The 23,855-nt window shown below is 39.9% G+C and overlaps 1 protein-coding gene across 1 annotated transcript in view; it reads right to left on the bottom strand.

Annotated features, from left to right (window-relative positions):
* The window catches only part of COP1 (COP1 E3 ubiquitin ligase), a 127,739-nt gene that overhangs the window by 87,462 nt on the left and 16,422 nt on the right, over positions 1–23,855 (bottom strand). Inside the window, 5 exon segments of the mRNA XM_056355540.1 lie at positions 2,137–2,272; positions 5,767–5,881; positions 9,469–9,526; positions 14,540–14,616; positions 16,559–16,618. Coding sequence (XP_056211515.1) covers positions 2,137–2,272; positions 5,767–5,881; positions 9,469–9,526; positions 14,540–14,616; positions 16,559–16,618 — 446 coding nt within the window.

Below are 23,855 nucleotides of genomic sequence, written 5' to 3'. Positions count from 1 at the left end.
AACAATAGAGCTTCTCACAGCATTTAAAAGTGAAAGTGATAAGCTTTTCAAGCGCCCCAATAATTAACCTGGCTCATCCACGGGTACCTAAAACCTGCTCCTTTATTATCTTAAGCTGCCATGACCAAGACACACACCTCATTTAGCTTCACACTCTCCGAACTTTATTAAATAGTCTATTAATTTGGATGAACAACAGCGAACACAGAAATGTGTTCACCAACACATACCTACACGTAAACTCTTGCTTAACAAATTCAAACTTTAAAGGAACTGTTTGGATAGCCAGAAGCTAACAAGAGCTACTGCAGCAGCACATTCAGCAGCCCCGCTTCACCAAAGCACTTAAGGACATGCTCAGATGTGAACAGCCTTACTCAGCTCACACACTAAAACCCCCCAAAATTTCTTAAATGCCTCGATAAATAAAAAGCATGAGGAGGGGAAAACCTTGAGCTGGAAGCCAAGTTATTTTGCAGTTAAATGCATTTAACTACAGATTCTAGCACTAGCTTGGCAGGAGGCCCCACAGTATCTTCATTTTAACACCACACATACTTCACAAACATATTTCACCCAAGAATTATAATGCCTTCAAAATAGGAGCAAGATTTACTGCCCTTCCAGCATTTTCTAACCAAATACCACAAAAACGCTGCTTTTGCAGAATGTCAAGGAGAAGAAAGGGCAAAGGAGCCAAATCCAATCCACACTGAAGTTCGTAGCTGAGGAAGTTTGTCTACATTGCAGTGAGATTCCCATCTGCATTTCATTGCAGCTAGTGTGAACCCAATCAGTGCGGGTTAAATATACGTCAGATCAGCGATTACTGTGTTCTGGCCTCTGTGGCTAAGTCAGACATTGTACATTCCTGCTACATATTGCAGTAGTTAAGGAATCAATGCTTCTTTAAAGAAATATGTATTTCATGCTACTCATGCCTCCATTTCTTCACACAGTGCATATTTCTGGGGTCTTTCAAACATCCAAGCTGTTCTGTCACTGTTCGAATGGCCCCTTTGTAAGGCATCAGATCAAGATACAGGAAATCTGAGTTCATCATGTCATTGCAATGTTTTTCAAGACCTCAGGTATGGCCACTTTGGATCTCCTGAACCCCATGTATAAAAGTGATACTACTTCTCTTCCTCAAAAGGGTGCTGTAAACAAACACACTTAAATTTGTAAAGTGTGCCTGTAAGAAGCTAACTGGTCTTCAGTCTATGCCATGCAAAACAGATCTCCCAGTTCACACATTGCATCATTTTTTCCACCAAACCAGCTCCAAACAAGCTACCACAGACTAATTAAGTCCCCCCCAGGGTATGCTTCCACAGCTGCTGAAACCAGTTTAAGGTTAGGGCTGTTGTCAGGTCCCAGCCTCTCCCCATCCTTTGTGCTCACTTAAGGCTGATCCCTAAGGGAGCTGGTTCATGGAGTTAAACTAGAAGAAAGTAATTCTGTTGAAAGACAAGCCAATGGCATCTCACCAGTTAAGTGTTCAAACTGATCCACAGGAGGCTCAGATGAGCTTCAGCAGCAGTGCACAGGACGTGACCACCCCACACAGCAGGGTATACAGAGTTGTTGTTAGCAAGAACGGAGCTGTTGAGTTGGCGTTACCACAACCACCCCCTCCCTAGTGTTTAGCACTGTAAACAGAGCTTCCAGTACCCAAGAGTTCAAGCAGTCACAGTTAAAAACAACTTTTTTAGTATTTGCCATTACTACTGGCTCTACCGACAGCATTTAAAACCAACACTTAACACTACCTACACCAAGCAAGATGGATGTTTCTTAAAATGCTAGGACTGCATCACTTACAATGCAACTACACTGACACGAAGAGGGCTGAGCCTACAGCACAAAGCCTGTTGTATCACAACAGCTGCAGATACTGGCACCGCAAAGGTTCTGCACTCCATCTTGAGCAGCACCAACGGGAATAAGAGATACTACTGTGGTACTTGAGTGTCTTTGCAGATCGATGATAACCACACATGGGCAAAACTGGTTTTGGGAAGTGACTGCAAAGCGTTATGTACAGCCCATAACTTGTTTAATACAGGTTATTAACTCTGCCTCAACAGCCTATGTCAGCATGAGATGCACCGTCAGAGCTGCAGTATATCTTACCTGGATACTATGCTGGAACCATTGTAGAGGTCACTAGCGTAAGACAGCGTTGCCAGGGGTCGGACAGAGTTGTAGCGCGTGAACTTGGATAGACACTCCTGAAACTCATCCAGCTGGCTTGTGGTTCTGCTGTCATCTAGGGAGAGGCAGCAGTATGGGGGAGGACAGAAAGAGTGAGAAACTCAGCAGCAAACAAAACCCCCCCCAAGATTCATGTTTTCACATGACACTACCACTGCTTGCTACCTGGGGAGAATTCTTGGTCAAAACCTGGTTCTCTCTCACCTCTAGCATTCCCCAAAGGTGGTATGATTTTTAGAGCACAAATTAAGTCTTTCCACTGCAATGCTGGGTGAGCCTACCATGCTGAGAATCTGCCTAGAAATCACAAACACAACTTTCCTGATGAGCTCTGAATTTGAATAAAATAAATGAGCTTAAGGGCAATAGATTATTTACATAAAACCTTTAAGCATATCAAAATGCACTCAAACACATCTAGTTTTCTGTGGAGGTGAAAGTATCTTCCTTTCCCTATACTTCTGTTACAATATGCCTACATTTGGCTTCAATTAAATTCAAATACTTTTAGTATAAAATATTTGTCTTGTTATTCCAAAAGCAACAGAGCTAAGAGTTGTTTCAGAGCTGGAGAAGGAAGACAAGCATGGAACCAGAAGACTCCCCATACTATACATTTTTTGAAAATTATGACCTTCAACAGACAAGGTGAAACTGAGCCAGCTTGAATAATGATGATAAATATTCTGTGGGAAATGGAACAGTATACTACAAAAGTTAAAACTGAACTGTAATGTAGATAGCTGAAAGTCATTCTCCGATTCCTCAGAAGACTCAACTTCTCTTGGTATGAATGGAATTCTATTTAAGTGATTTTTAGAATGCAGTATTTCCTGATCAAGGAAGAATTCCTAACTTACAGCGATGCCACATGGGCAAGTCAGGGTTCCTAATAAACTCATACACCTGCAGTCAAACATCAGGTAGAGCCTTCAGGCTTTGTAATAATCCCCAGAATTTCCAGCCATTCTCATTTCCCTCCTCTAACGCTCCCACCTTCACTTTGTCTTTTTGCACCAGTGCAAGGCAAGGGAACTACAGCGGAACTACAGCTATCACTGCTCTCACAGCACTAACACACAGCACCTCAGTTTACAGCTACTGTACACCTTGTCTTCTGGTAAACTACAGCGTCCACTGTAGCAGCAGAGAAACCACACACACAGCTTACACAGTTGAGATCAAATTCCACCCACTCCTTAAGTTATCCTTATCTGTTTCCTTATCAGCAGCATAAGGAAACAAAGCTCCACTTATTCGAAAGCTTTGGAAATATTCGGGTGAAAAAAAGGAAGATGCTGATCTATAAAAGCAAGATACAGCTGTGACTTCTTGTGGGGAAAACAGAGGGAATAATCACTTTCTGCACGCTGGTAATTCCTTGCCATCAGAAGTTATCTTGCTCTACACTTGTAAAGTATTTTGAAGCGTCCCTTATATGCTATTTAATGTTTCATCATATAAAGGCACAGTGAAGGCTAGTAATTAGCATGTTCAAGGGTACTAGCATATACATTACTCACATCAGATGGATTAAAAGGGGAAAATGAACAAAGTGCTGCTCCAACTTAAAATCATCAGCACCTGACCATTACAGGAAACAGCTCAAGAGCAGCATAAACATCCGTCAGTGTTTTTCAAAGACTGTTGGCTCCTTCGACACTACGATAGGAACAAACAACTGCTACTCTTCCATTTCCCTCTTTTAGAGATCAAGCACACAGTCATCTTATAATTTATTCTGTGTCTGTGCTTGGAAAATGGAATGTTATTTCTCCAGACATTTTCCCTAAAGTGCAAGGCCATTTCATAATTAGTTATATTCTGTCTCCACTCCCTACTAGAACAGTCACCAGCACTTCTTGCAGAAAGCTTTAAATCCACATTAAATCCTATTTAAAATGTGTCAAAAAGCAGGAATGACTTGAGAAGAAAACTTAAATAAAGGATAACCTGTGATACTTGATTAAGAAAAAACTGCACTTGCAAATCCTCCACTCTGTGCGGCTGACATGAATACAAAAACAGTTTCAACGCATTCATATTTATAGCTCCAATTATGAAGAAAGATGTCTTCTACAAGAGAATGCTGGGAAAAGCCCCAGTTGTTATCCTTTGTTAATAAGTATTATTTTAACAAACAGTTACGCATCACCAAGGTAGCATTGCATGCAAACATCTTGATGTGATCTGAACTACTGTATTCTGCCAAGCACTTGCCAGTACTTCACACAAAACTGGCTGGTCACATATAACTGGCTTCCCTGATGTAGCTGAAGCACTACTGAAGCGCCCTCTCAATGTGCTGCATTCTCTGTTAAAATTATTTTGCTGTGCTTGATGAGAACTGAGCCAGTCATTGCTCTGAAGTAGGCAGAAAATACAGACATAGCTAAGAGCAAGCTCCCCTAAAACACGCTGCAGCCTTTACACTTAAAGCCAATTTTTTTTAAATTAAAAAAGAAAAGCCTCATTTTTATTTAAAGTGAATAAAACTTAAACTAAATTCATGGAGAAAAAAAAAAAAGAGCAGGGGTTTCTATCCCAGCTGTATTGCTGAACTCTGTCCTGTGACATTGGTCCTTGCCTTCCAAAGCTACAAGATACTCCACTGCAGCAACCTCTGCCTGGTTCCCTTTTGTCCCCAGGTTTCTCCCATCCCCTGACAGCTGGCTGTGCCCCACTCCTTGCTGCAGTTTGTTACTCTTCATATGGGCTGCAGCTCGCAGGTGCTGAGTCTTCCCTGCCACAGCCCATTGCCTGAAACTTTTTTCCCAAAGCTGGTTTCCTCCCTAGAGGGGCTGCAGAGCAACCCTCCCTGCCCTCAAGACATCTTCATTTGACCCATTTGTTTAAGAGAATCTTGTCATGTAATTAAGAACCATCCATTCACTAGGTAACAATTACTCTAGCTGCTGTCACACTGTTACTCAATTATGAATGAGGCAATCTAGGCAATTGTGAAAACAGCTTCTAATTCTGCAAAACAAGCCTTAAATCTAAGGTGTGCCCCATGGGACAACAATGCTGCTGCACATTCAGCTTCTATACTCCAAGCCATTTGTTAACCATGTCTCAATCTAGACAACATAAAGGATAACCTCCAAGTGTCCTATTCCATGCTAAATACAGGAGAATTTATCAGTTTATGTTTATACCTCTGTAGTATTTCAACAGCAGTGTTTTTTAACTACTGTGTTTATACCACCATCTAGTAGAAAGACAACCCTACTTTCAAAACATTTGCGTCCTCAGAATGAGCATCAGCTAAATTGTTTATTGTGGCTTACGTCCTTCGTTGTAAATAGAGAGCAATACATGTGCCCCCCAGAAGTGACAGGATGAAGTTTTCCAAATTTAGCAACTTCAAAGATTGGCCAAGAACAGCAAAACTGGATGATCCGAGTAACACATAAATATGTATGTATAGCAACATTCCTGTGCAGGGAAGAAGTGAAAGCTGCTCTCAAAAGCAAGTCTTTTCTGAAGACTAGGCACTGTAAGAGGTAACGGATGTCAGAAGCTGAACACCACACAAGAGGAACTCACCCGAGACACGTGTCATCCTGGTGGAAAAATAGCAGTGCTCTAGGTCCTCAAAATGAGCTGTGAGCCGCTTGCGTCGTGAGGCTAGCGTGCTGTTATACCACGGCTGCTTTTTGGTCTGAATGGAAAAAAAAAAAAACCACTTCAGAAAGGTAAAGCCAGGCCTGGGTTCCATTTCAACAAATTTTACCAAGTTATAAACAATTGATACATTATATGTGAAGGGTAAGAAATGTAAAGTGACAACAAATGAAGATCTTGCCACTCTCAACAGCTCTTAGGGTCCTACGCTGCACCCTTTCACTTGACAAACAAGAAAGGCTGCGTTTAGGCAGTTCTTGTTTCCTGAACCTTTGCAAATTTATCAATTCCAGTCTCACACACAGGACAGACAGCAGCAGCCCTTTGGGAGTCACAGCTTGCATTTATACAGATAGACACCAGAGGCCAAAGATAGCAGGCTTCCAGCTTCACAAATCAGACTGTACAACAAATACTTCCTAGATCCCTGGCAGAGTTCTCATTAAAAAGAGAAGGAGGTGTTTAAAGAGTTAGTGAGTTGCTTCAAAAGAAGTAATTTAGTAACTCTCTGTAAAGCTAAGCAAATAAGGATAGAAACAGAAGACACCATTGAGTTCAAAGGTTAATTGAATAGTCCATGAAACTCGCCATTTCCCAACCTACCCAAGCAATAAGAGGCAGAAGCAAAGGAGTGAAATTACGTAAGTAAGCTCTCCTGAAGCAAAACAGAAAATACAGTACTTCTTGTTTTAATCACTAGTAAGAACAAGGAACAAGATCCCCTACTACACAAAAAGCATGACAAGCACCTTTCTTTAAATTACATTTAAGACGACTCAGATATCACATACTGAAAGCTCATGGGGAAGTTTAAAGTAAGATTTGAGACCTACCAAGCTCCTTAATGAGCCACCTCCCTGACCACATACAAGGTCTGCAATGCCACTCAATGGCACTAACAAACCCACTCCATGTACAACTGCCCCTCAATCCATGCAGAAGAATGAGCTTGCCCTCGTTGCAGCCATCAAGAATGAGCTAAGTTTACAGCCCACTCAAATTCTGCTTATACCTGTATGAACAGTAATCTAACATTTCAGGGAATAAGCAAACCCCAAGCAATAAAGCCCTGCAGACACCACATCCCATGTGGGGCCCCGGCTATACATTGACACTATGACACAGACTTGCATGTTGATGGCACCTACGGTCTGTGCAGCTTGTTTTGTATTGAAAGCAACTCCAACCTCAACACACAACTAAGACACTGGACAGTAACCCTACAGCAACAACTTTCGACCACAATTTTCTCAAGTTTCACAGCTTTAAGAAATGCTTAACACAACACTTTCACAGCATCCTCGTATTAATTCTGTGCACCAGCTTGCAAGGGCTCCAGCTTCTCTCAGCACATCAGGAATGATTAGGGCTCAAGATAACTTCAAGCAAAAAGCAATCACTTCAGTCTTAAGACGAGCCACCTGCAACATGATGAGCAATAGAACCCAAGGCCAAGCCTGATCTGCCAGATGAGTCCAGTCCACATCAAGATGGAATCAATCATGGTAAGTATACGCCTGCCTCCAGCTCTCCAGAGGCAGATCCCTACAAGCAGGTCTCAAGCTGGCACATGGCAACCCAGCTGTTCTGGGAATCAATCTGTATTAACCCATCTCCATCAGATCCTCCTCACCCAAGCATTTTAAACTGCTCACGTTTTACCAAACATACATTCAGTTTCTCTTAAGTCTGTTCCCTGGCTACTTGTTAAGCAATGCTGGGAAATGGGGGGGGGGGGGGGGGGGGGGAGGGGGAACCTACAACTGAAAAGAAACCATACCCAAGCAATTTTTATTCAGCTGCTAAAACTACTATGGTTGTCCAAGTTGAGGATTAGCTTGGATTGCTCAGTTATCATCAGGAGCTATTTTACTGTTTTATTCCCATCAGGTGCGCTGAAGAGTTTTCTAGCAACTGGGGGAAAACTTCATAGCTACACTCAGGATCCTTATTTCTAGCAGAAAAGAAAGGTACTGCCACTAAATACTGCCTGCAGAATTCCCCAGGGCCTACGTCCCCTATTGTCCACTATTTACTTCTGAAGTTCACTTCCTGGAAGAAAACAGTCTTGAAGCTTTGCAGTATATAAATTCTTCTCCAAAATGTTTCTGAGTAATGTGCTGAGTAATTATATTGAGAAAGAAAGCTATTCTCTCCATCCCAGCATAGCTTATTACTGCCTGCGGTGCGCAATCTGTAGTATTGCCATGACTGACAATTAGGAAAAGGTACAATTGAATCTTTATTCTTACAACTGTTTTTATGGTAAAGTCTTGCTGAAGTTAGGCTACCTTTGAATGAAGTGTTTAACTTCAAGAGTTCTCTTTCAGCTCCCCATCCAAATGTATATTAAAGTTTAATACAAAAATTTGTACTAGAGTATGATCTTGCACTCTTGAGGACAAAAAAATAATAATTGCATTTGACAGAAAAGATTATACTCACACAAATAAGACTGTCACATGCAGAATGACTAGAAAGCCTAGGTTGTTTGGTTTTAGGCTGCTTGTTTTGTGTACTTACCAGCCACATAGCTATGTTATTGATTTTATCTTTGAAATAGAAAGAAAAGTAGGAGACAGGTAGTGTCAGTGGAGAACAAACACACTACCAGAATTCTGAACATAAGCTTTCCACATTTCACTTGCCCTCTGAAGTGAGGTAGAGCTACAGTTCTTTGTTCAAGCAAAAGCCTCCCAAGACCACAGAAGCAGGAACAACAATTAATTTTCCCACAGACTAATAGATGGAATTTTCTAATTACCAATTAGTTATAAGCTGCAAACCCAAACCCCTGCATGCACACCAGCCCAAAATTCAGGTGTTTTTTCTTCGTATCAGCTACTCCACCAAATAAGATCCAACAGCACTTCCACCTGTTAATTTACACTGTGTGCCATGGATGGCCCACCACCAAAGGACACCAAAGGCACAAGCTGGCATATCACCAACAGTTTGTCTGTGTAAATCAAAACTGTTTAACCTTTTTGAATCTGTGAGCTGGATATCAGTGTCATCTTCCCAGCCCAGCTGAATCACTCCAAGCTGCAAGACTACAGTAGTGCTGTTAGGCATTTGGCAGGCGCTGCAGATCAGACAGTTTGGAGGCTGCCTGCCAAACAACTTTACTGTGTACACAACTTTTTATTCTCTATGTGAATTTATAATACAGTCTGTAAAGCCTTAATGGGGGCAAACTACAAGACAGCTGTATGTTTGGAGGATTAATGTTTCTTGTTTTGAAAGTCAAGCTTGATCTAAAGCTATTTAAGTCAATGCAAAGGGTCAGGGATTTGCCTTTCTTCCCAAATGCTGCCCACTTGGGAGATGAAGAGCAAAAAATATCCCCTATTCCATGGAAGGGTCAGCTTTGGGAATAAAGTCAGACGTCTAAATATATTATTCCAGATTTCTCCGATAGTGTCAGTGTAAACACTCAAAACCATGCAGTCATTCCTACAGCTGTAGTCTTGGCTCCAGTTTGCCCATATAAACCAGTTAAAAGCATCTGCGAGACTCGAGCTGACCAGCATGCGGGAAATGGATGTAGTTATGCCTGATCTCTGCCCAACCTCCACGTTCACTCTCCTGTCCCCCCGGGTGCAGACACATGTATTACCTTACCTGAGAGCTGCCACTGAAGCCTGGGGACTGGCTATACTCCGTGGAGTCAATGAGACTACTGCAAAACCAAGAGAAATAGTCTGCTTAAATCACTGTACAACCATCCTTTATCGTTTTTAACCTGTTTACTATTCTCCCCTTTACATCCTGCAGCATACTTGCCATTGAAATCCATTTTACAGACAGGGAACACAAGGTTATTTTTTGTCTGGGAGGATTTTTTTCTTTTTTTAATACAGGGATCTCCTACAGCAGAATGCTGTCACACACAATTACGTGTAGTCCCATCTAATAATTTCTAATTAGAATGCAAAAGCATATCTTTTGTATGAAATACACAGGATGAGATATTTTGAAAATAACATGCTACCATTGGTTTTCAGTTCCTTTAAAAAAAAAGAAGTTTAATGCCATGGCATTTGAAACAGCACTGTGAAGAGAAAAGCTAGAGAAATCAGCTTAAGACAGACACCAATATTCCAGACATATCTGAAGACAGACAAAACTGACAAGTAATGAAATACAGAAATAAACTAGAAAATACTGATAGCCAAGATTATTATTAGAAAGTGCTATACCATATATAGCTACATAGTATCTATAATGACTCAACATACCTTAGATACACGTTTTCAAAATGTAGCACAGATATGCAAACTCAAGATATTTAACTTTCAAAACTGCAAAAGGTTATACTGATATAAGCAGAAAACATATGCAAGAATACTGAACCACCTATGGGCAAAATATTTAGCTCTCACAGTAAGACACCAGAGCCAGATAAAAACACCCTTATGACTCCAATTCAAAATACTTTTAGGATAAATAAAAGGTTACTACACAAGAACACCATTTTATTAATTATCCAGAACACCACCACAATCATTTCTAGAAGTCTTTATAACTCACTTGCTTCTGCTACGTCATTTGGACAGAAAAGAAACTATCTGGGTTTGTTATTCTCAGATTTATGAGGTAACCTTAGATTTAAACATTTCTTGGGAAAACTGAAGGTTTCTTTAAAAAGCTGCTAGAATACTGATAAAGGTTCCAGGTTCTTTTGAATAGATGATTGTACCTATTGACATTTGCCTAAATGCTGCTAGAACTGATGCACAGATTTGCCATTCTTGGTCACAAAACAAGTGGTTTGGCTGAATTGCCAGTCAGGGAACCTGTAAGTCTAAAAGGATGAAACAGTGGTACTAGTGCTTAAATGTTTCTGAATGTTTTAAGGCTCTCCAGGAGGTGGAAGGAAGTAGAAAAAGAAGATGAGAGATGATTTTAAAGTCTCAGTGGTTAACTTCTAAAATAAGATTGATTTGGCTTCTGTTACAGGCAAGACAAAAGCTGCAAAACAAGAAAATCTGAGAGATAAAAATCATTGTTTGCTGCAAGCTATTGCAAGGGAGAAAACAGCAGAGCTGTTTCAGCCATGGTCAGGGATAATGAACTTTAAATTAGAACGTGGCCACATGAAATAATGAAACACATACAGCACATCCTGCCAGGAACTGCATGAACAACAGTCTCTGCTGGAAAGTGATGAAAAAGTACTCCATTCTGAGACAGGTACAGTGGCAATTAACAGCAAAACACACAGAACTTATAGCATCTGGTCTCATTTTGCTGCAGGTTGTCTGGTGATGTAAAGCCTTCAAGAAAGCAGACGTAATCTCCCTAACCAGAATACAAATTCAAAGTCATTTCTGTGCAGTGCCTGTAGCCGAGTTAACTGGCATATGCTTGAATGTTTTTCCTTTTAAAAACAGGAAGCAAATAATCAGAAAATCACAAGAGCTCCCTCTGAATTCTTTTTAAAAAGCTGTAACATTAGGTTCAGTTAGGAAATTCAGCTACACTAACATGACAGATTTAAAAACCTGTAACAACAAAAACACTGCAACCCATGGACTATAAATCCCATTTGTTACACCTTTAGAGGGGCAGAAGGGGGTAATTAGAACAAATGGAGGGGAAGGAGATCAGGATTTTACCAACTAAATCAGAGTTACCAAGACACTAATTTTTAGATCAGAATTTTCCTCCAGAAATTGTTAGTGACAGTGTTATTGCTATTACTCATGAAGACACAGTCACAGAGAAGTTGCTTATTTGTATCTCCTGTTTGCACCATTTACTGGTAGCAAAAGTAGCATGCGCACCTGTTCAGAAAAAACATACAGAGAACTATTTGTTCTTTTCCCTTATTCTTCCCCTCTTGTTCTCTATTAGTATACAAACCCAGCAATCTGCAACACTGTAAACAAGTGCTGTGCTATTACCCAATTTAATATTTCATCATACCCTGTACAGGCTTAAGGGAAAACACGTGTTTCTCGAAGCCTAGAATGTATTGAACATGATAACCATACTTTTTTTTGCTACAGAACTTAAGGAAGATGTGGGCAGGCATAAAAAAATTTCACATTTTGATGTTAAGAGTGTGGGAGAAAAGCTACAAACAAGAAATAGAGAATTAATGAAGCAAGCCTGAGATTTAGAGGAAGTAGATGAATAAGGGGCAAGTCACTAGAGACCAGATAAAAACAAACTCTCAAGAACTCTATTTTCTTGAACTTTAAATTCAAAGGCTAAAGAGATTTTTCTTTATCTGAGTACAGGTCTGTGATAACCTTGTATAAAATTCTACCAATGTCTTACAGTACAATTATATTTCATTAGCAGGGTGTTCAGCATGTTAACAAGTTATATTCCAATTTAGATATACCATTTTAATTCACTGATAAGTCATACAGTCTCCACAAGTTTAATAACATTTTAACATGGAAGTGCAACCACCTCAAACTATATTTGTATTTCATTCTTAGTGGTTCACAGCATCTCTAAAATACACTTCAGAGATTAAATATTTCAGTTAACAGAGCTGAAAAGAAATCAGCATATTTTGAAGCTCCTATCAGTTGTTCTGCAGCATTCTTTCCAAGGTGGAATCAAAGTTACAGTTTTTGAGATACTCTCCAAAACTTACATTTAATGTTGAAAAGAAAATTAATTTCAAGTGGTAGACCTTTAATGGAATCCGAGTTCTGGTAATTCAAATCAATTCAATTACTTGATTTACACAAAAGTGTCAGGGATAGGGCAGAGACAGAGGTTACAAGAGTCTGGCAACAACTGACACCTATTCAGACACTTCATGTATTATTTTCTCTTTAACAACTCAAGACTACTTAACACAGGAATATCACAGAAAAAAAAACCAAACCCACACAGAAAAGGGATCTTCAAGCTGAGAGAAAAGGCCCGTCTCACATACTGTAGAAACCCCCTAAATATCCTATTATATCACACCTTTTTTTTTTTTACTATTGGTATTTTGTACCAAAGGAAAAGCCCAAAAGTTCAAGACACAGCCAAGATGGAACCAGACAGGCATAAGAAGATGGGGCAAGAAAGAACCAACGGTCTCTGCACCTGCCATGGTCTAACCCACCACCATCTTCCAGCAGACCTCAGGTGAAGCACATCAACCCAAAGTCACTAAAATATTTTGGATGTTATCTTTTTAAAAGCAGGAATGAGAATGATTGACCCTAGGGATGTGAAATAAACAGGCATAAAGGAATAAACGGAAACCTCAGTAGGTTGTGATACTAGTGTAGGTATCACACAGCAGATTCCACTGCCTGCCCACCCGTGTTCCCCCTGCCCCCAACTCTTCCACCAGAACTCTTGGGCTTAAAACATTACTGCAGCTGCCAACAGATAAAGTTCTTTGGTAGCTTGTTTATTAGCCTGGCTCAAGTAAGGGGCACATTTCTACTCATAAGTACAATCTCCTGTTAAATAGAGAAAGGCTTCTAGGCCTGAAGGCTTTCAACACATAACAAATTCAGCCCAACCAACACTCAAGCTTTCCCCAAGCATCAGTACCATGAAGCAAACAACAAGCAATCTATTTAATAGCCAATAACCATTAAACTACTAGTAGAACCCAGCAAGTATCCCATCAGCTTCACAAAACTGTTTCTTGGCAGAAGAGCAGCAACCCACACAAAAAAGCAACGCACCTGCACACAAAAAATTAAACAAGCAGTGAAGAGCTGAATAACAAACAGTTCCCATCCATCCTGGCCATATTCCTGTGCTTTCCCTCAGGACCAGCCAGGGCTTCACAGAAACATGAGAAATTCTGGTCTCAGTGTCCAGAAATAGCATCTTTGTACGAAATCCCAGCCAACAGTGCTAGGCTCCTTACCAGAGCACTTATCTAAATCTCCACAGGGGAGAAAATCTGATCATTTTTTCTTACTTCTGGGCTATTAAGTTTAGAGCTGCTAACTGCAGAAAAAGTACCAGTACAATTTCATAACAGAAGTCAACAGTTTAGAGAACTCTTAATAGTAGAGATAGAGATTATAACTCACTAATGTAACCTGGCCCTGTGATGCAAGAGCTTTCTTACAATAAGAAGACATGGCTATAAAAGGAGGGCACTTCAAACCCTGGCATATGCAACTTGGACACAAGAAGTACCTGCAATTTTGCCATCAAGAAACCAGACTATGCGATATTCCAGACAAAAATCCAGATTGAAAATGTTCTTAGAGGCATTTCATTAAATCAAAACAGACAGCAGATAAACAGAATCAATACACTGTATGTTTTAACTTTTGACCCTGTCAGCCCATACCTTTAGCCATTCACAGTGAGTGGGGACACCAAAGGACACCAATATCATACAAAATTAAGACTTTCACACGTCAAGTAGAACTGCTTAATGTTCAGAAAAGGTAGCATGTATTTAATAGTAATGTTTCACACCATAGCCAAGCCTTATGACTCAAGTTCTCTGATCCACACACTACATTTAAAAGCATCAGCTTTCCACAGCATCTGGTTTAGAGTAGACTTTTCATCCCACTGCAGACTCTGGTGGCTTCTTCTTCACATATAATTTTATACCGATCAAAAACAAAAGGTGTAAATATGGCACAGCACTGAAAACTGGTTTTGCTTGTGTTTTGCCCATGGCACGGAGAGGACTAGCAAGCACAGTGCAACATGTACAGCTTGGAATACAAATTCTGACTTGTGAGCTCCATACCTGTGTGAAGGTGAGGGAGCCTCGAACTGTGGCACCGTACTGTCCTCACTGACTGGGGAGTACAAGCCACTCATCTCCTGGAACAGAAAGCCATGTTACAGCAAAGCTGACAAAACATGAATAGTAGGCACTGCCTAATGTATGGTGTTCACACAGTAATTTTTTGTTTTTCTAAGCAGTTAACCAACTGTATCTATATTTATTCAACTCTCACCTAGAAGTCTTTACTATACCCAAAGAAACACTGATTTTATTTCCCCCTCCCAGTTATCATTCTAACAGAATTTCAAAAAATCCTAAACTGTGGCGCTTTTTGCCCCCAGATAGGCAGTTCTGGCGTTTAAGCTCAAAAAAAAAAAATCCATGCATTTGGTTACCATCCAGTTGTTTCTAACCCAGCACCTCCCTTAAACATGGCAGAACAAACAAGCTGTAACTTTATTTTTGAGCTTGGTGCAAACTTATCTAAGAGCCTTTGGAGCTGGAAAGTAATACTGGATATGTGTCACAGCAACAACAGCCACGAGACAATAGGGCAAAGGTGGTATCACACCCCAGACTTTAAAAAGGATCTAACAGTTTTCCATGGGGCAAGTACAGAAGAGACAGACTTTGCACATAAACTTGGCTTTGCCATTGCCAGACTAAATCACTGCTGCATACCCAGTGTGAGACTGCCTTTCATCCGTTTTAGAAATGGAAGCTATGCAGGATGCTGCAGCTCATTAGTTAGGGGGGCAAAGTGTTCCAGGACAACATTAGTGGTGCTTTTCAAATTCCCACTAGGTGCCCATTAATTGTCAGGTAGAAAGTAGGATATTTGTGACAAGAGGGATCCCAGGCTTCAGAGGTCAGAACCAAGGTCACTATCACACACCTGACAGGTACCCCAGCTCCAGACCACTGAAAAGCCTGATTAAAGAACAGAAAAGTAGGTAGCTAGATATTCTTCAACAGATCCCACAGCTTTGGGAATAGCTTTTCCTAGATCTGAAGGCCTATTTTACCAGTCTCAAGGAAACTTGCTATAACATGAGATTTATATATATAACAAATTTATTGCCCAAGAGCTGAGAAACATTTAGGGAAACAGGTCTGAAAAATGCTGTTATCTACCAAGTTAAAATTTGTGTAGCTACCAGCTGAAGGGAAGTTTCTGCAGTTGTCAGTTCTATTTGTATTTTGGTAATTCCTCAGCATGTGTATAAATTGGAAGTGAAGAAATCTAAAAGGCTTTTGGGCAGTGGCTGGGAGCTTATGTTGACTGCTCAAGACAAGCAAGAAGAGAGAAGCAGACCTGCAAACTGATTCACAAGAAGCTTTAAGGGAATGCTATTTTGAGAGGTGGCAGTCTGATGCATTCCTGAAACATCAGTTTCCTATTCAAAGATCAAACTACTAGAATGATTAGAGGGAAGGACCAAGGAGGAACCTAAGGACTCAGTAAGGACAGAAGGATTGAGTTGATGGGTTTACAAACACTTGGAGAATAATTCTTAGCAAAAAATCTCAAGAGATTCCCATCATTAAAGAATTAAGATAATTATAGCAGGAGGCAGCAGATTGCTTCTGTTCCGATATGCAGAAGGCACTGGTCCTGCTCCCACCCAGTTTCTGCATCACAGCTCTCTTGTGCACCCCCCAGTACCTCTCCATTTTAAGAGTGGCACACTGCTAAGATTTAAGCAGCCTGTGCAAATAGCCAGAACACTGCAGCATACAAAAATCCTAAGTTATGATCAATACAGTGGCTGCTGATTTCTAGCAATTATTCTAACTTAATACCAAAGAAATTGAAATATATGATTATATGAGTTAGGTTTCAACAAAGCCCCCTCTTACCAACCTGCAGCTTGCACACATCAACTAAATGAACAAATTAAAGAAAGAGCATCATCTGTTCATTTTCCCATTACTGACTCAAATGCCATAAATTTAACACAGCAGCCCCAGAGCAAAGCAGACAGCTTGATGAAAATGAAAAATTGCCAGAGTCAGAACAATGTCTGGGCACCTCACCTCTACTCGTTTAATATCTTCTTCGAGAACACTTAGCTCCTTCTGGATCTGCTCCAATTGCTGTGGATAAGAGAACGGGAGACATCTAAATCAATCTGCACTGCACCACCAACAGGGTAAATTACAATCTTTTCAGAGAGGAACCCGAACCATCTTAACTGGCATGCTACACAATTCAAAAGTCACTAGGAAGTTCATATGCATTGATTAATATAAGGGATGCACGCAAACCATGTTTAAGATAAAGTAGTTATTGTGGACACTGCAAAACAAGAGCACGAGGTACTTTGATATCCATCACCTGGAGACACACATAATTGAAAGTAATACTATTATGCTCCTCTAACATCTTTCATGCAAGGTATTGATAACTGGTTCACAAACACTGAATGTAATTAGAAAAAAAAAACACCATGCAAGACAGTGATCATTTCACCTTTCAACAAAATACAAAATGCTTTGCTAAAAGGTCTCAAGAGTCTCTTGCTAGCAGTCAACCTGCCATTTGTCAATTTAAACTTACTGATAACTTTTTCTAATAGGCAAAACCCCACCTATTATGACCATGGAAAGATTTGCTTCTGGCACCAAGCAAGCACCACATGGCATTTCTTTCAAAGGTGTGATACTTACCTTGGATTACACCATAAACTCAAATCAATTAGAGGGCTATCCCTGAAAGGGTCAGAAGCAGACTTCCCCTCTCATCAGCCGACATTTTCCTTTCTTTGTGTCACACAGGATTTTTCAAGTTTTTCCAATTACTTTTCAGTCAGCCAGCAACCTGGCTTCACTCACCTCTAGCAACTATGAAGCCACAGACCTGACAACTGCTCACCCCTAAGCGAGAACATCATCTACTCACCAGCTCCAATTCTCACCCTCATTTAGAAGACATGTCCCATCCAAACACCCACAGAGCCTATACTCACCCTTGCAAGCCTCACACATGCACTTCTCTAGGCAAGAGCTCCAAGCCTAGACGTAAACAAACAAAACTCAGCTCCAATGCGTGTCTGGTTCACTAAGACACACCAGTCTAACAAATACACTGAGAACTGCAAGTCCACCTGACTCCTCAATTCACAACAAAAATCTACAGACAGCTAGCACTGTGGCCTGTGAACAGAAGCTGCTAACAAGTTAGCAAGTCCGCTGAAAGCTTAAGTACAACACATTCTCTAAAGGCCAGGCAAGTTTCTGTCATTTTTAATTTACAAGGGAATATCAAATTACCCAAATCCAAAGTTACTAGTATTGCAAGACATTACTCTTAGTATGACACTCTCAAAAACATTTGGCAAGCTACTCCCAAGGACTTAGTCACTTGAGTGTTTAAGCTTGATCCTTTAAGTGGCAGAAAGTTTTGCTTAAACAAAACCCCAAGTTAAACCCTCTATTGATCAGCATTCCAAATATCTGTGTGCTCTGCATTAGAAAATCCACCATTTTAATTTACTTTTTCAACATTAAAAAAAAAAAGCTTCTGTCCCTGGAGAGAGGAGAAGAAAAGACTGCTGGGTCCACTCCTATTTAACATGGCTTCTTCTTCCTTGGAATGAGATGTGGTATTTATATCCTAATCTTTCTACTCCACAAGTTTCCATTTATATTTAATTTGAGTCACAGATAGCACAAGTTTAATGGTTTAAAACTAGACTGCCACGCATAATTTACAGACCACACCACAACAGAGAATTCCATTCTCACTTGTGAAACCTACAGCAAGAATAGCAGGTGGTGCTATAGCTCCAAGATTAGCGGTAAAGTTAAGTGACACTTGCACAGCATGGGTGCTGCCTGTACTCAGCCCTAGCAGACAAATACCATTAGTCCCCCACTTTTGTAAATCCCATTTTAAAGTTACAAAACCACTTCGAAGTTCCAAAGTTACAGCAAGGAAATTAGCTATTCTGCAACATACTGGCTCACAGCCAAACTGGATAACTGAAAAACAATTGACAGCTATTGCCATCACATAAACAGGAGACCTTTTTATAGGAACAAGAGATACCTTTTTACTGGCCAGCTTTTCACTAACTGCTACACAGAGCCAAAAGTATAAGATCTGGGACTTCATTTACTAATCCCTCCTTCAGTTACAGTAAGGTAAGCAATTTGAACCTACCATAAACTTACCCAACAGTAGCAAGCCTAAAAACTAGGCAAGTGTTTCATCCTTATTTTAGGAAAGGTCTTCTCATACCATCAGCATCAAATGAGTTACTAATGCCCACTTTGAGGCTTTTTTTTTTCCAGTAGGTTGGCTGAAGTGTTCCACAGTTTAGCTTTAATCTATGAAAGACCTTAAATCAGTCCACATTCATTCCAATTAAACTTTGAAAAATGAGCCTACTGATTTATAATTGCCAGCCATTGAGGGACATTAAGGAAAGATAAATGAATTACAGTCCTTGCAGTGTATCCAGATTTATGGGCCCTTAATTTGATTTTCACTACGTTTGGCACAGAAAGCAAGCCAAGACCTGTCCCAGTGATGGGCAGAATCATGCCTGTCAAACTTCAGATAAAGTCAGCAAAGAGAATGAACACTGAAACATATGCTAAAATAGAGGCACATACTATAAACTTTCTTCTCAGATACAGATGCTTTCCCAGAACGGAAAAGGCCAATGTGAACAAGGAGAAAGTTTCAATCCAGCAGTTAAACCTCATCATACCAACTCCACTGCATGAACTATACAGTAAAGTAGGTATATTAACATCCTGGTCCCAAGTTACTCACAAACACATACATACAGAAGAAAAACAAAGACCTCTAAACAGCCTAAGTTTCTTAATAATCACTGGAAAAGGGATTTCAGGCATAAAAGTCAAGAAGGTACCACAGTAGGAAACACAGGCTCTTTATCATTCTTTTTAGGTAACCTTTCAGACCCAAACCCCTTTCACACCCACAAAACACTCCCCAAATCCCTCTAGTTTGAATCTCAAGCCATCTTAGATACATGCACAAAGAGTTCTTCAAAGACAGCTCTCAGTCTGGACTACATTGGTGGGAAGCAAACCCCTGGTTAGAGTTGCTCAGAGGCAGAGACATCCTACCATACTACTTCCACATAAGACTCTTGGGTGGAAATACTAATTTGAACTTATACAATGCTAAACACCAGGACACTGTCAGTGTGTTTTCAGTTGGCTATCTACAAGTGCAGCTGGGCACAGCACTGAGGTTTCATCCTTGGGCTTCCTGCTTGTCCTGGGCCAAGGGCCCCTCATGAGGCAGTGACTTCATTCTTTACATTTGTACAGCAGACAGAAAGCAGTTCTGACTGCATCTCCTGGTGCCAGTTCTAAACATATGCAAAAAAACCCTAAAAGCTCAACAGAGCCTCCCAGTGCCACACAGACAGCCTAGAAAGAAACAGCCTTAAAAATGCATAAGGGAGTCATACACCCTTGACCAACTGTCTTTCCAATTCTAGAAAAAGCATAAGTAAAGAACAACAGAAGTTATTTTCTACAGAAATACTGTGAAATCCCCAACACTATTCAACTGAGGGGCTTAAACAGACCATCTGGATTCATGCTTTTGAAAGCTCAAGTCACATTATGCTCAATCACACACACCTTTAAGGCTCTGATCCAAACCCCTCACGCATTCATCACAATACACACTGTAGAACAAGACAAACAGATGTGACCACTACCAGAGGGAGCATCTTTTTTTCCCCAGACACACATAGCCATTGTACCAACCAGGACAGGGCAAACAAGTATCATCTGTCCAGCCGAGGACGACAAACCAGGTAGCCTCCACAGATAATCCCTTCATTCTATCCCACAATTTCAACCATCCAACATTATTCTCTTCCTACTTCTTCCATCAACTATTGCTGTAACAAACTTGAGTGTAAACTTAAGTATCAACAGCTGAACCTCTCCTAAAGGTACCCAGCGAAATGAACTTCTTCCTGCAGAACTATGTACCTCAATAACAACTATACAGGAGTAAGATCAATTTCTTTCTCTGGAAACCAGTTGAAAGTTTTGTCTGTCTCCTGGTTTTCCTTCCATTATTGCTTTGAATACAGAGCCTGTTATAACATACCAGGCAACTACGGCAAGGAAGTAATCTTCAGAGTTTAGAAAGATTTTAGCCCTCTTGTAAGTCTCACTTATTTTGATGTAACACTTCACTGTTACAAAGTCTTCCCACAAAAAGAAGAGGTTTAAGTTAGAAAGATAAGAACACCTGAGCCACCACAAGTTACTTTCTTTGGTGAAACATGGCATCCAGGCTGTAGACACACTGGGCAGTCCATCTATAACACATTTATCTGCAGGGAGTATTACTTCTCTCCGATCAGTATTTCCTCCAGATAGCAAATGTTTCCTCTTAACCACGGTAAAGCTAAGAGAAAGGTTTGAGAATATCCTGGTTAACACACAGAATTCCTAAAGGTAGGAGATGCCTGGCTGATCAAAAATACATTTCATATCTTGAATTTTCCTCCCCCTCATTTAAATCCTCCAGTTTGGGTTGCAGGAGTAATGCTTTGAAGACTTACTGATAGGGTCCGATAGAAAAATGTCAAAAGAGACAAATATCTAGGGCAGGGAACAAAGCTGTCTAAACATTTAGATTAATTGCCTTAAGAGTTTAATACATCTCTGTACATACCACTTAGCTCCTAGTACTAGGGTGCCCCCTCTTTCTTTGGAAAGACCTGTCCCCTGCAGAAAGGGGTCTGCTATTATACACTGATATTTATACAATAATCTCTAGCTTGCTGCTCATATACTACCTGTATCCTTGGCTTATCATCACTGCAGTCAGAGCTCATCTCCCATTGAGTAGCTTAGAAATGCAAATAGATTTAAAATAATCAGTTAAAGTGCAGTGAATAGGAGGGAGATTACTATAGCTATAAATTCACCTTAGGAGTCCTGGAACATAATCAAGACTATATGACAACATAAGAGCATGACTGATTTCTAGATCTGTCACCTCCTCTTGCTTACTCATTAGTTCATCCATGTGTGTATGCGCAGAACAGTAAGACTTGACAGGTGAAGCGATTAACACAAGGTAATGACATCCCTGGAGAATTCATGCTTATAATTCCCTGCAATTATCCTACAATAACTAATAACTCCTCTTATTTTTAGTATTTAACATGCTTACAATATGGAGTAAGTGAAGACAGCTGGAGAGATACATACACTTAAGGCTGGAAAAAATTATAGCGATTCTGCTGAGCAAGCACTCAGCGCCACCAACCTGAGACACTTCAGGGTTACCTCTCTGTCCCAGGATGTTTACCATCTAAAAACAGCCCCAGGCATTAGCAGATGTGCAAGAGGGTTTTTTTTGTTAGAGAGACTTAATGTGATATTATTAGAAAGCAAAAGCCCACGAAACATAAAAACAAAGTGACAGCTGCCAAGAGAAACATGAATGCACCTAGGGAACATCACCTGCATGTTGTTGAACTTCATTTGTGATACTAATAATTAAGCTCAATTGTCTTTCAGTAAGCAATGGCGCTACTTCACAGATATAGCATACACCCTCCATCAGGTAGCTGAGCTAACAAAGTTTTAGGACAAAATATATATATATAATACATATGGTAGTGTCTAACTTCATTTCAGATCCTGACAGTTAGTAAGGCCTCTTTTTAAAGAGATAAAATTCTCCCCAGTTTTATATTCTTGTATTACCCGATATTATCAGTGCTCTCACAAAGCATTCAAGATGAAAGAACATGTGATCATATGAAAGTAAACAAAGTTAAACTTGCAAAAGTATTTATGCAACACAGCTAAGCTAACAGCATTAAAATTCTGGCATGAAAATATGAATTTTAAAAAGTCATGAGCTGTTGCATTTTGTTTCCCTTGAAAACAGGAATAAAAAACCCGAAATTGTTTCATTATTAAAAGTGACCTTCCAGACTTCTTGTACCCTTGGTTTCAACAGAAGAGACCGTTGGATAAAAAAAAAAATCGGGGAGTGTGCATTCAATTAACTGTGCACACATACAGAAGCCATGCTAAGTTTGCCTTAGAGACAACTAACTATTGCAGATGATGGATACATTTTGGAGGGGAAAAACACATCTGTTATTTTGTTGGAAAAGTATTTAAGCTTTAGCTGTTTTAGCCATTTTCAATCTTTTTCAAAGTAAGAAAATGTTTTACTATTGCCAAGGATTTATTTTTTTGCCACATTGCCACAGGTCAAAAAGAAAACAAAATATATTAAGAGAAAGGACTTGCAAACACCTTCGTGCAAAAAAACATGCAATAAATTTGAGCTTGAAAGATCAATGTTTTGGAAAGTTCTGAACACATCAAAACAGGATTTCTAATAGAAACTTCTGCAGGTGCTGAACCTCACCTTTTTCTCTTAGAAAAAGTTATAAAAGTGCAAGAAATAGGTATTTGTCAGAATACCTGACTACAACAATATTCTGAATGCTTAAGCACAAACCTATAAACATACAGTTTTCTTTAGATATAAACCCCCTCCAAGAAGCTCAAAAGTCACCACAGCTTGAAGGCAGGAGAAAAAAACCCTCACAAATCTTATGAGTGAAGCAAGCGAAGAGGGTTACATATGGTTAACTATATGCTCTCAATATATTATGAAATTATACTAGTACACCAACTCTAAGGCAATATCTGTATTAACTAACAAAGTACCTAGTCTCTCTGCCAGAACTTGCAGTATGTAATAAGTAAAACCTGTTAATAAAATTGTGCAATAAAGTTACCAAGGAATATTACATTCCTTTAAACTTTCAAGCAAAAAATTTGAAACAAGCACTCTGTCATATACAAAAGAAGCTTTTTTATTTTTAAGTTCTTAAATGTTACAGGCTATGGCTTACTAAGTGAAATTGCATTTACTCTGCAGTCATCTTTACTAGAACCAGGTTTGAATTAGGAAAGTAAAAAAAGGTAGTGTTCCTCCCCAAATAAAGACTGTTCATATGACTCAGTTATGTGCCGTACATTGTGGAAGTGTTCCAGGGCCTGAAGTGTTCTTTAAGTTCCATTTGTACTTAAACGGTCACGTGTTACAGCATCAAAAGAAACTACACTGAAGTTTGAAGCTCTGACAATGCAGTAAAGCAGAAGAGGGTTATTAATATGGCCACTTAAACCCTTCTTCTCAGCTTCCAAACTAGCACCTCATGCTTTCTTCAGTTTGGATACATCTTCTCAACCAGCTTAACGCAAGCCTTTTTTTCCCCCCCAAATAGTAGCTCCTCTTATTATCCACACAGAAAACTCCCTCCAGAAAAGAATACTTGTCACAAACGCC

This window comes from Falco biarmicus, chromosome 11 (genome assembly GCF_023638135.1).
Source record: "Falco biarmicus isolate bFalBia1 chromosome 11, bFalBia1.pri, whole genome shotgun sequence".
Classification (NCBI taxonomy): domain Eukaryota; kingdom Metazoa; phylum Chordata; class Aves; order Falconiformes; family Falconidae; genus Falco; species Falco biarmicus.
The sequence above is the reverse complement of the archived record's forward strand: the minus strand, read 5'-3'. Positions and strand labels throughout refer to the sequence as shown.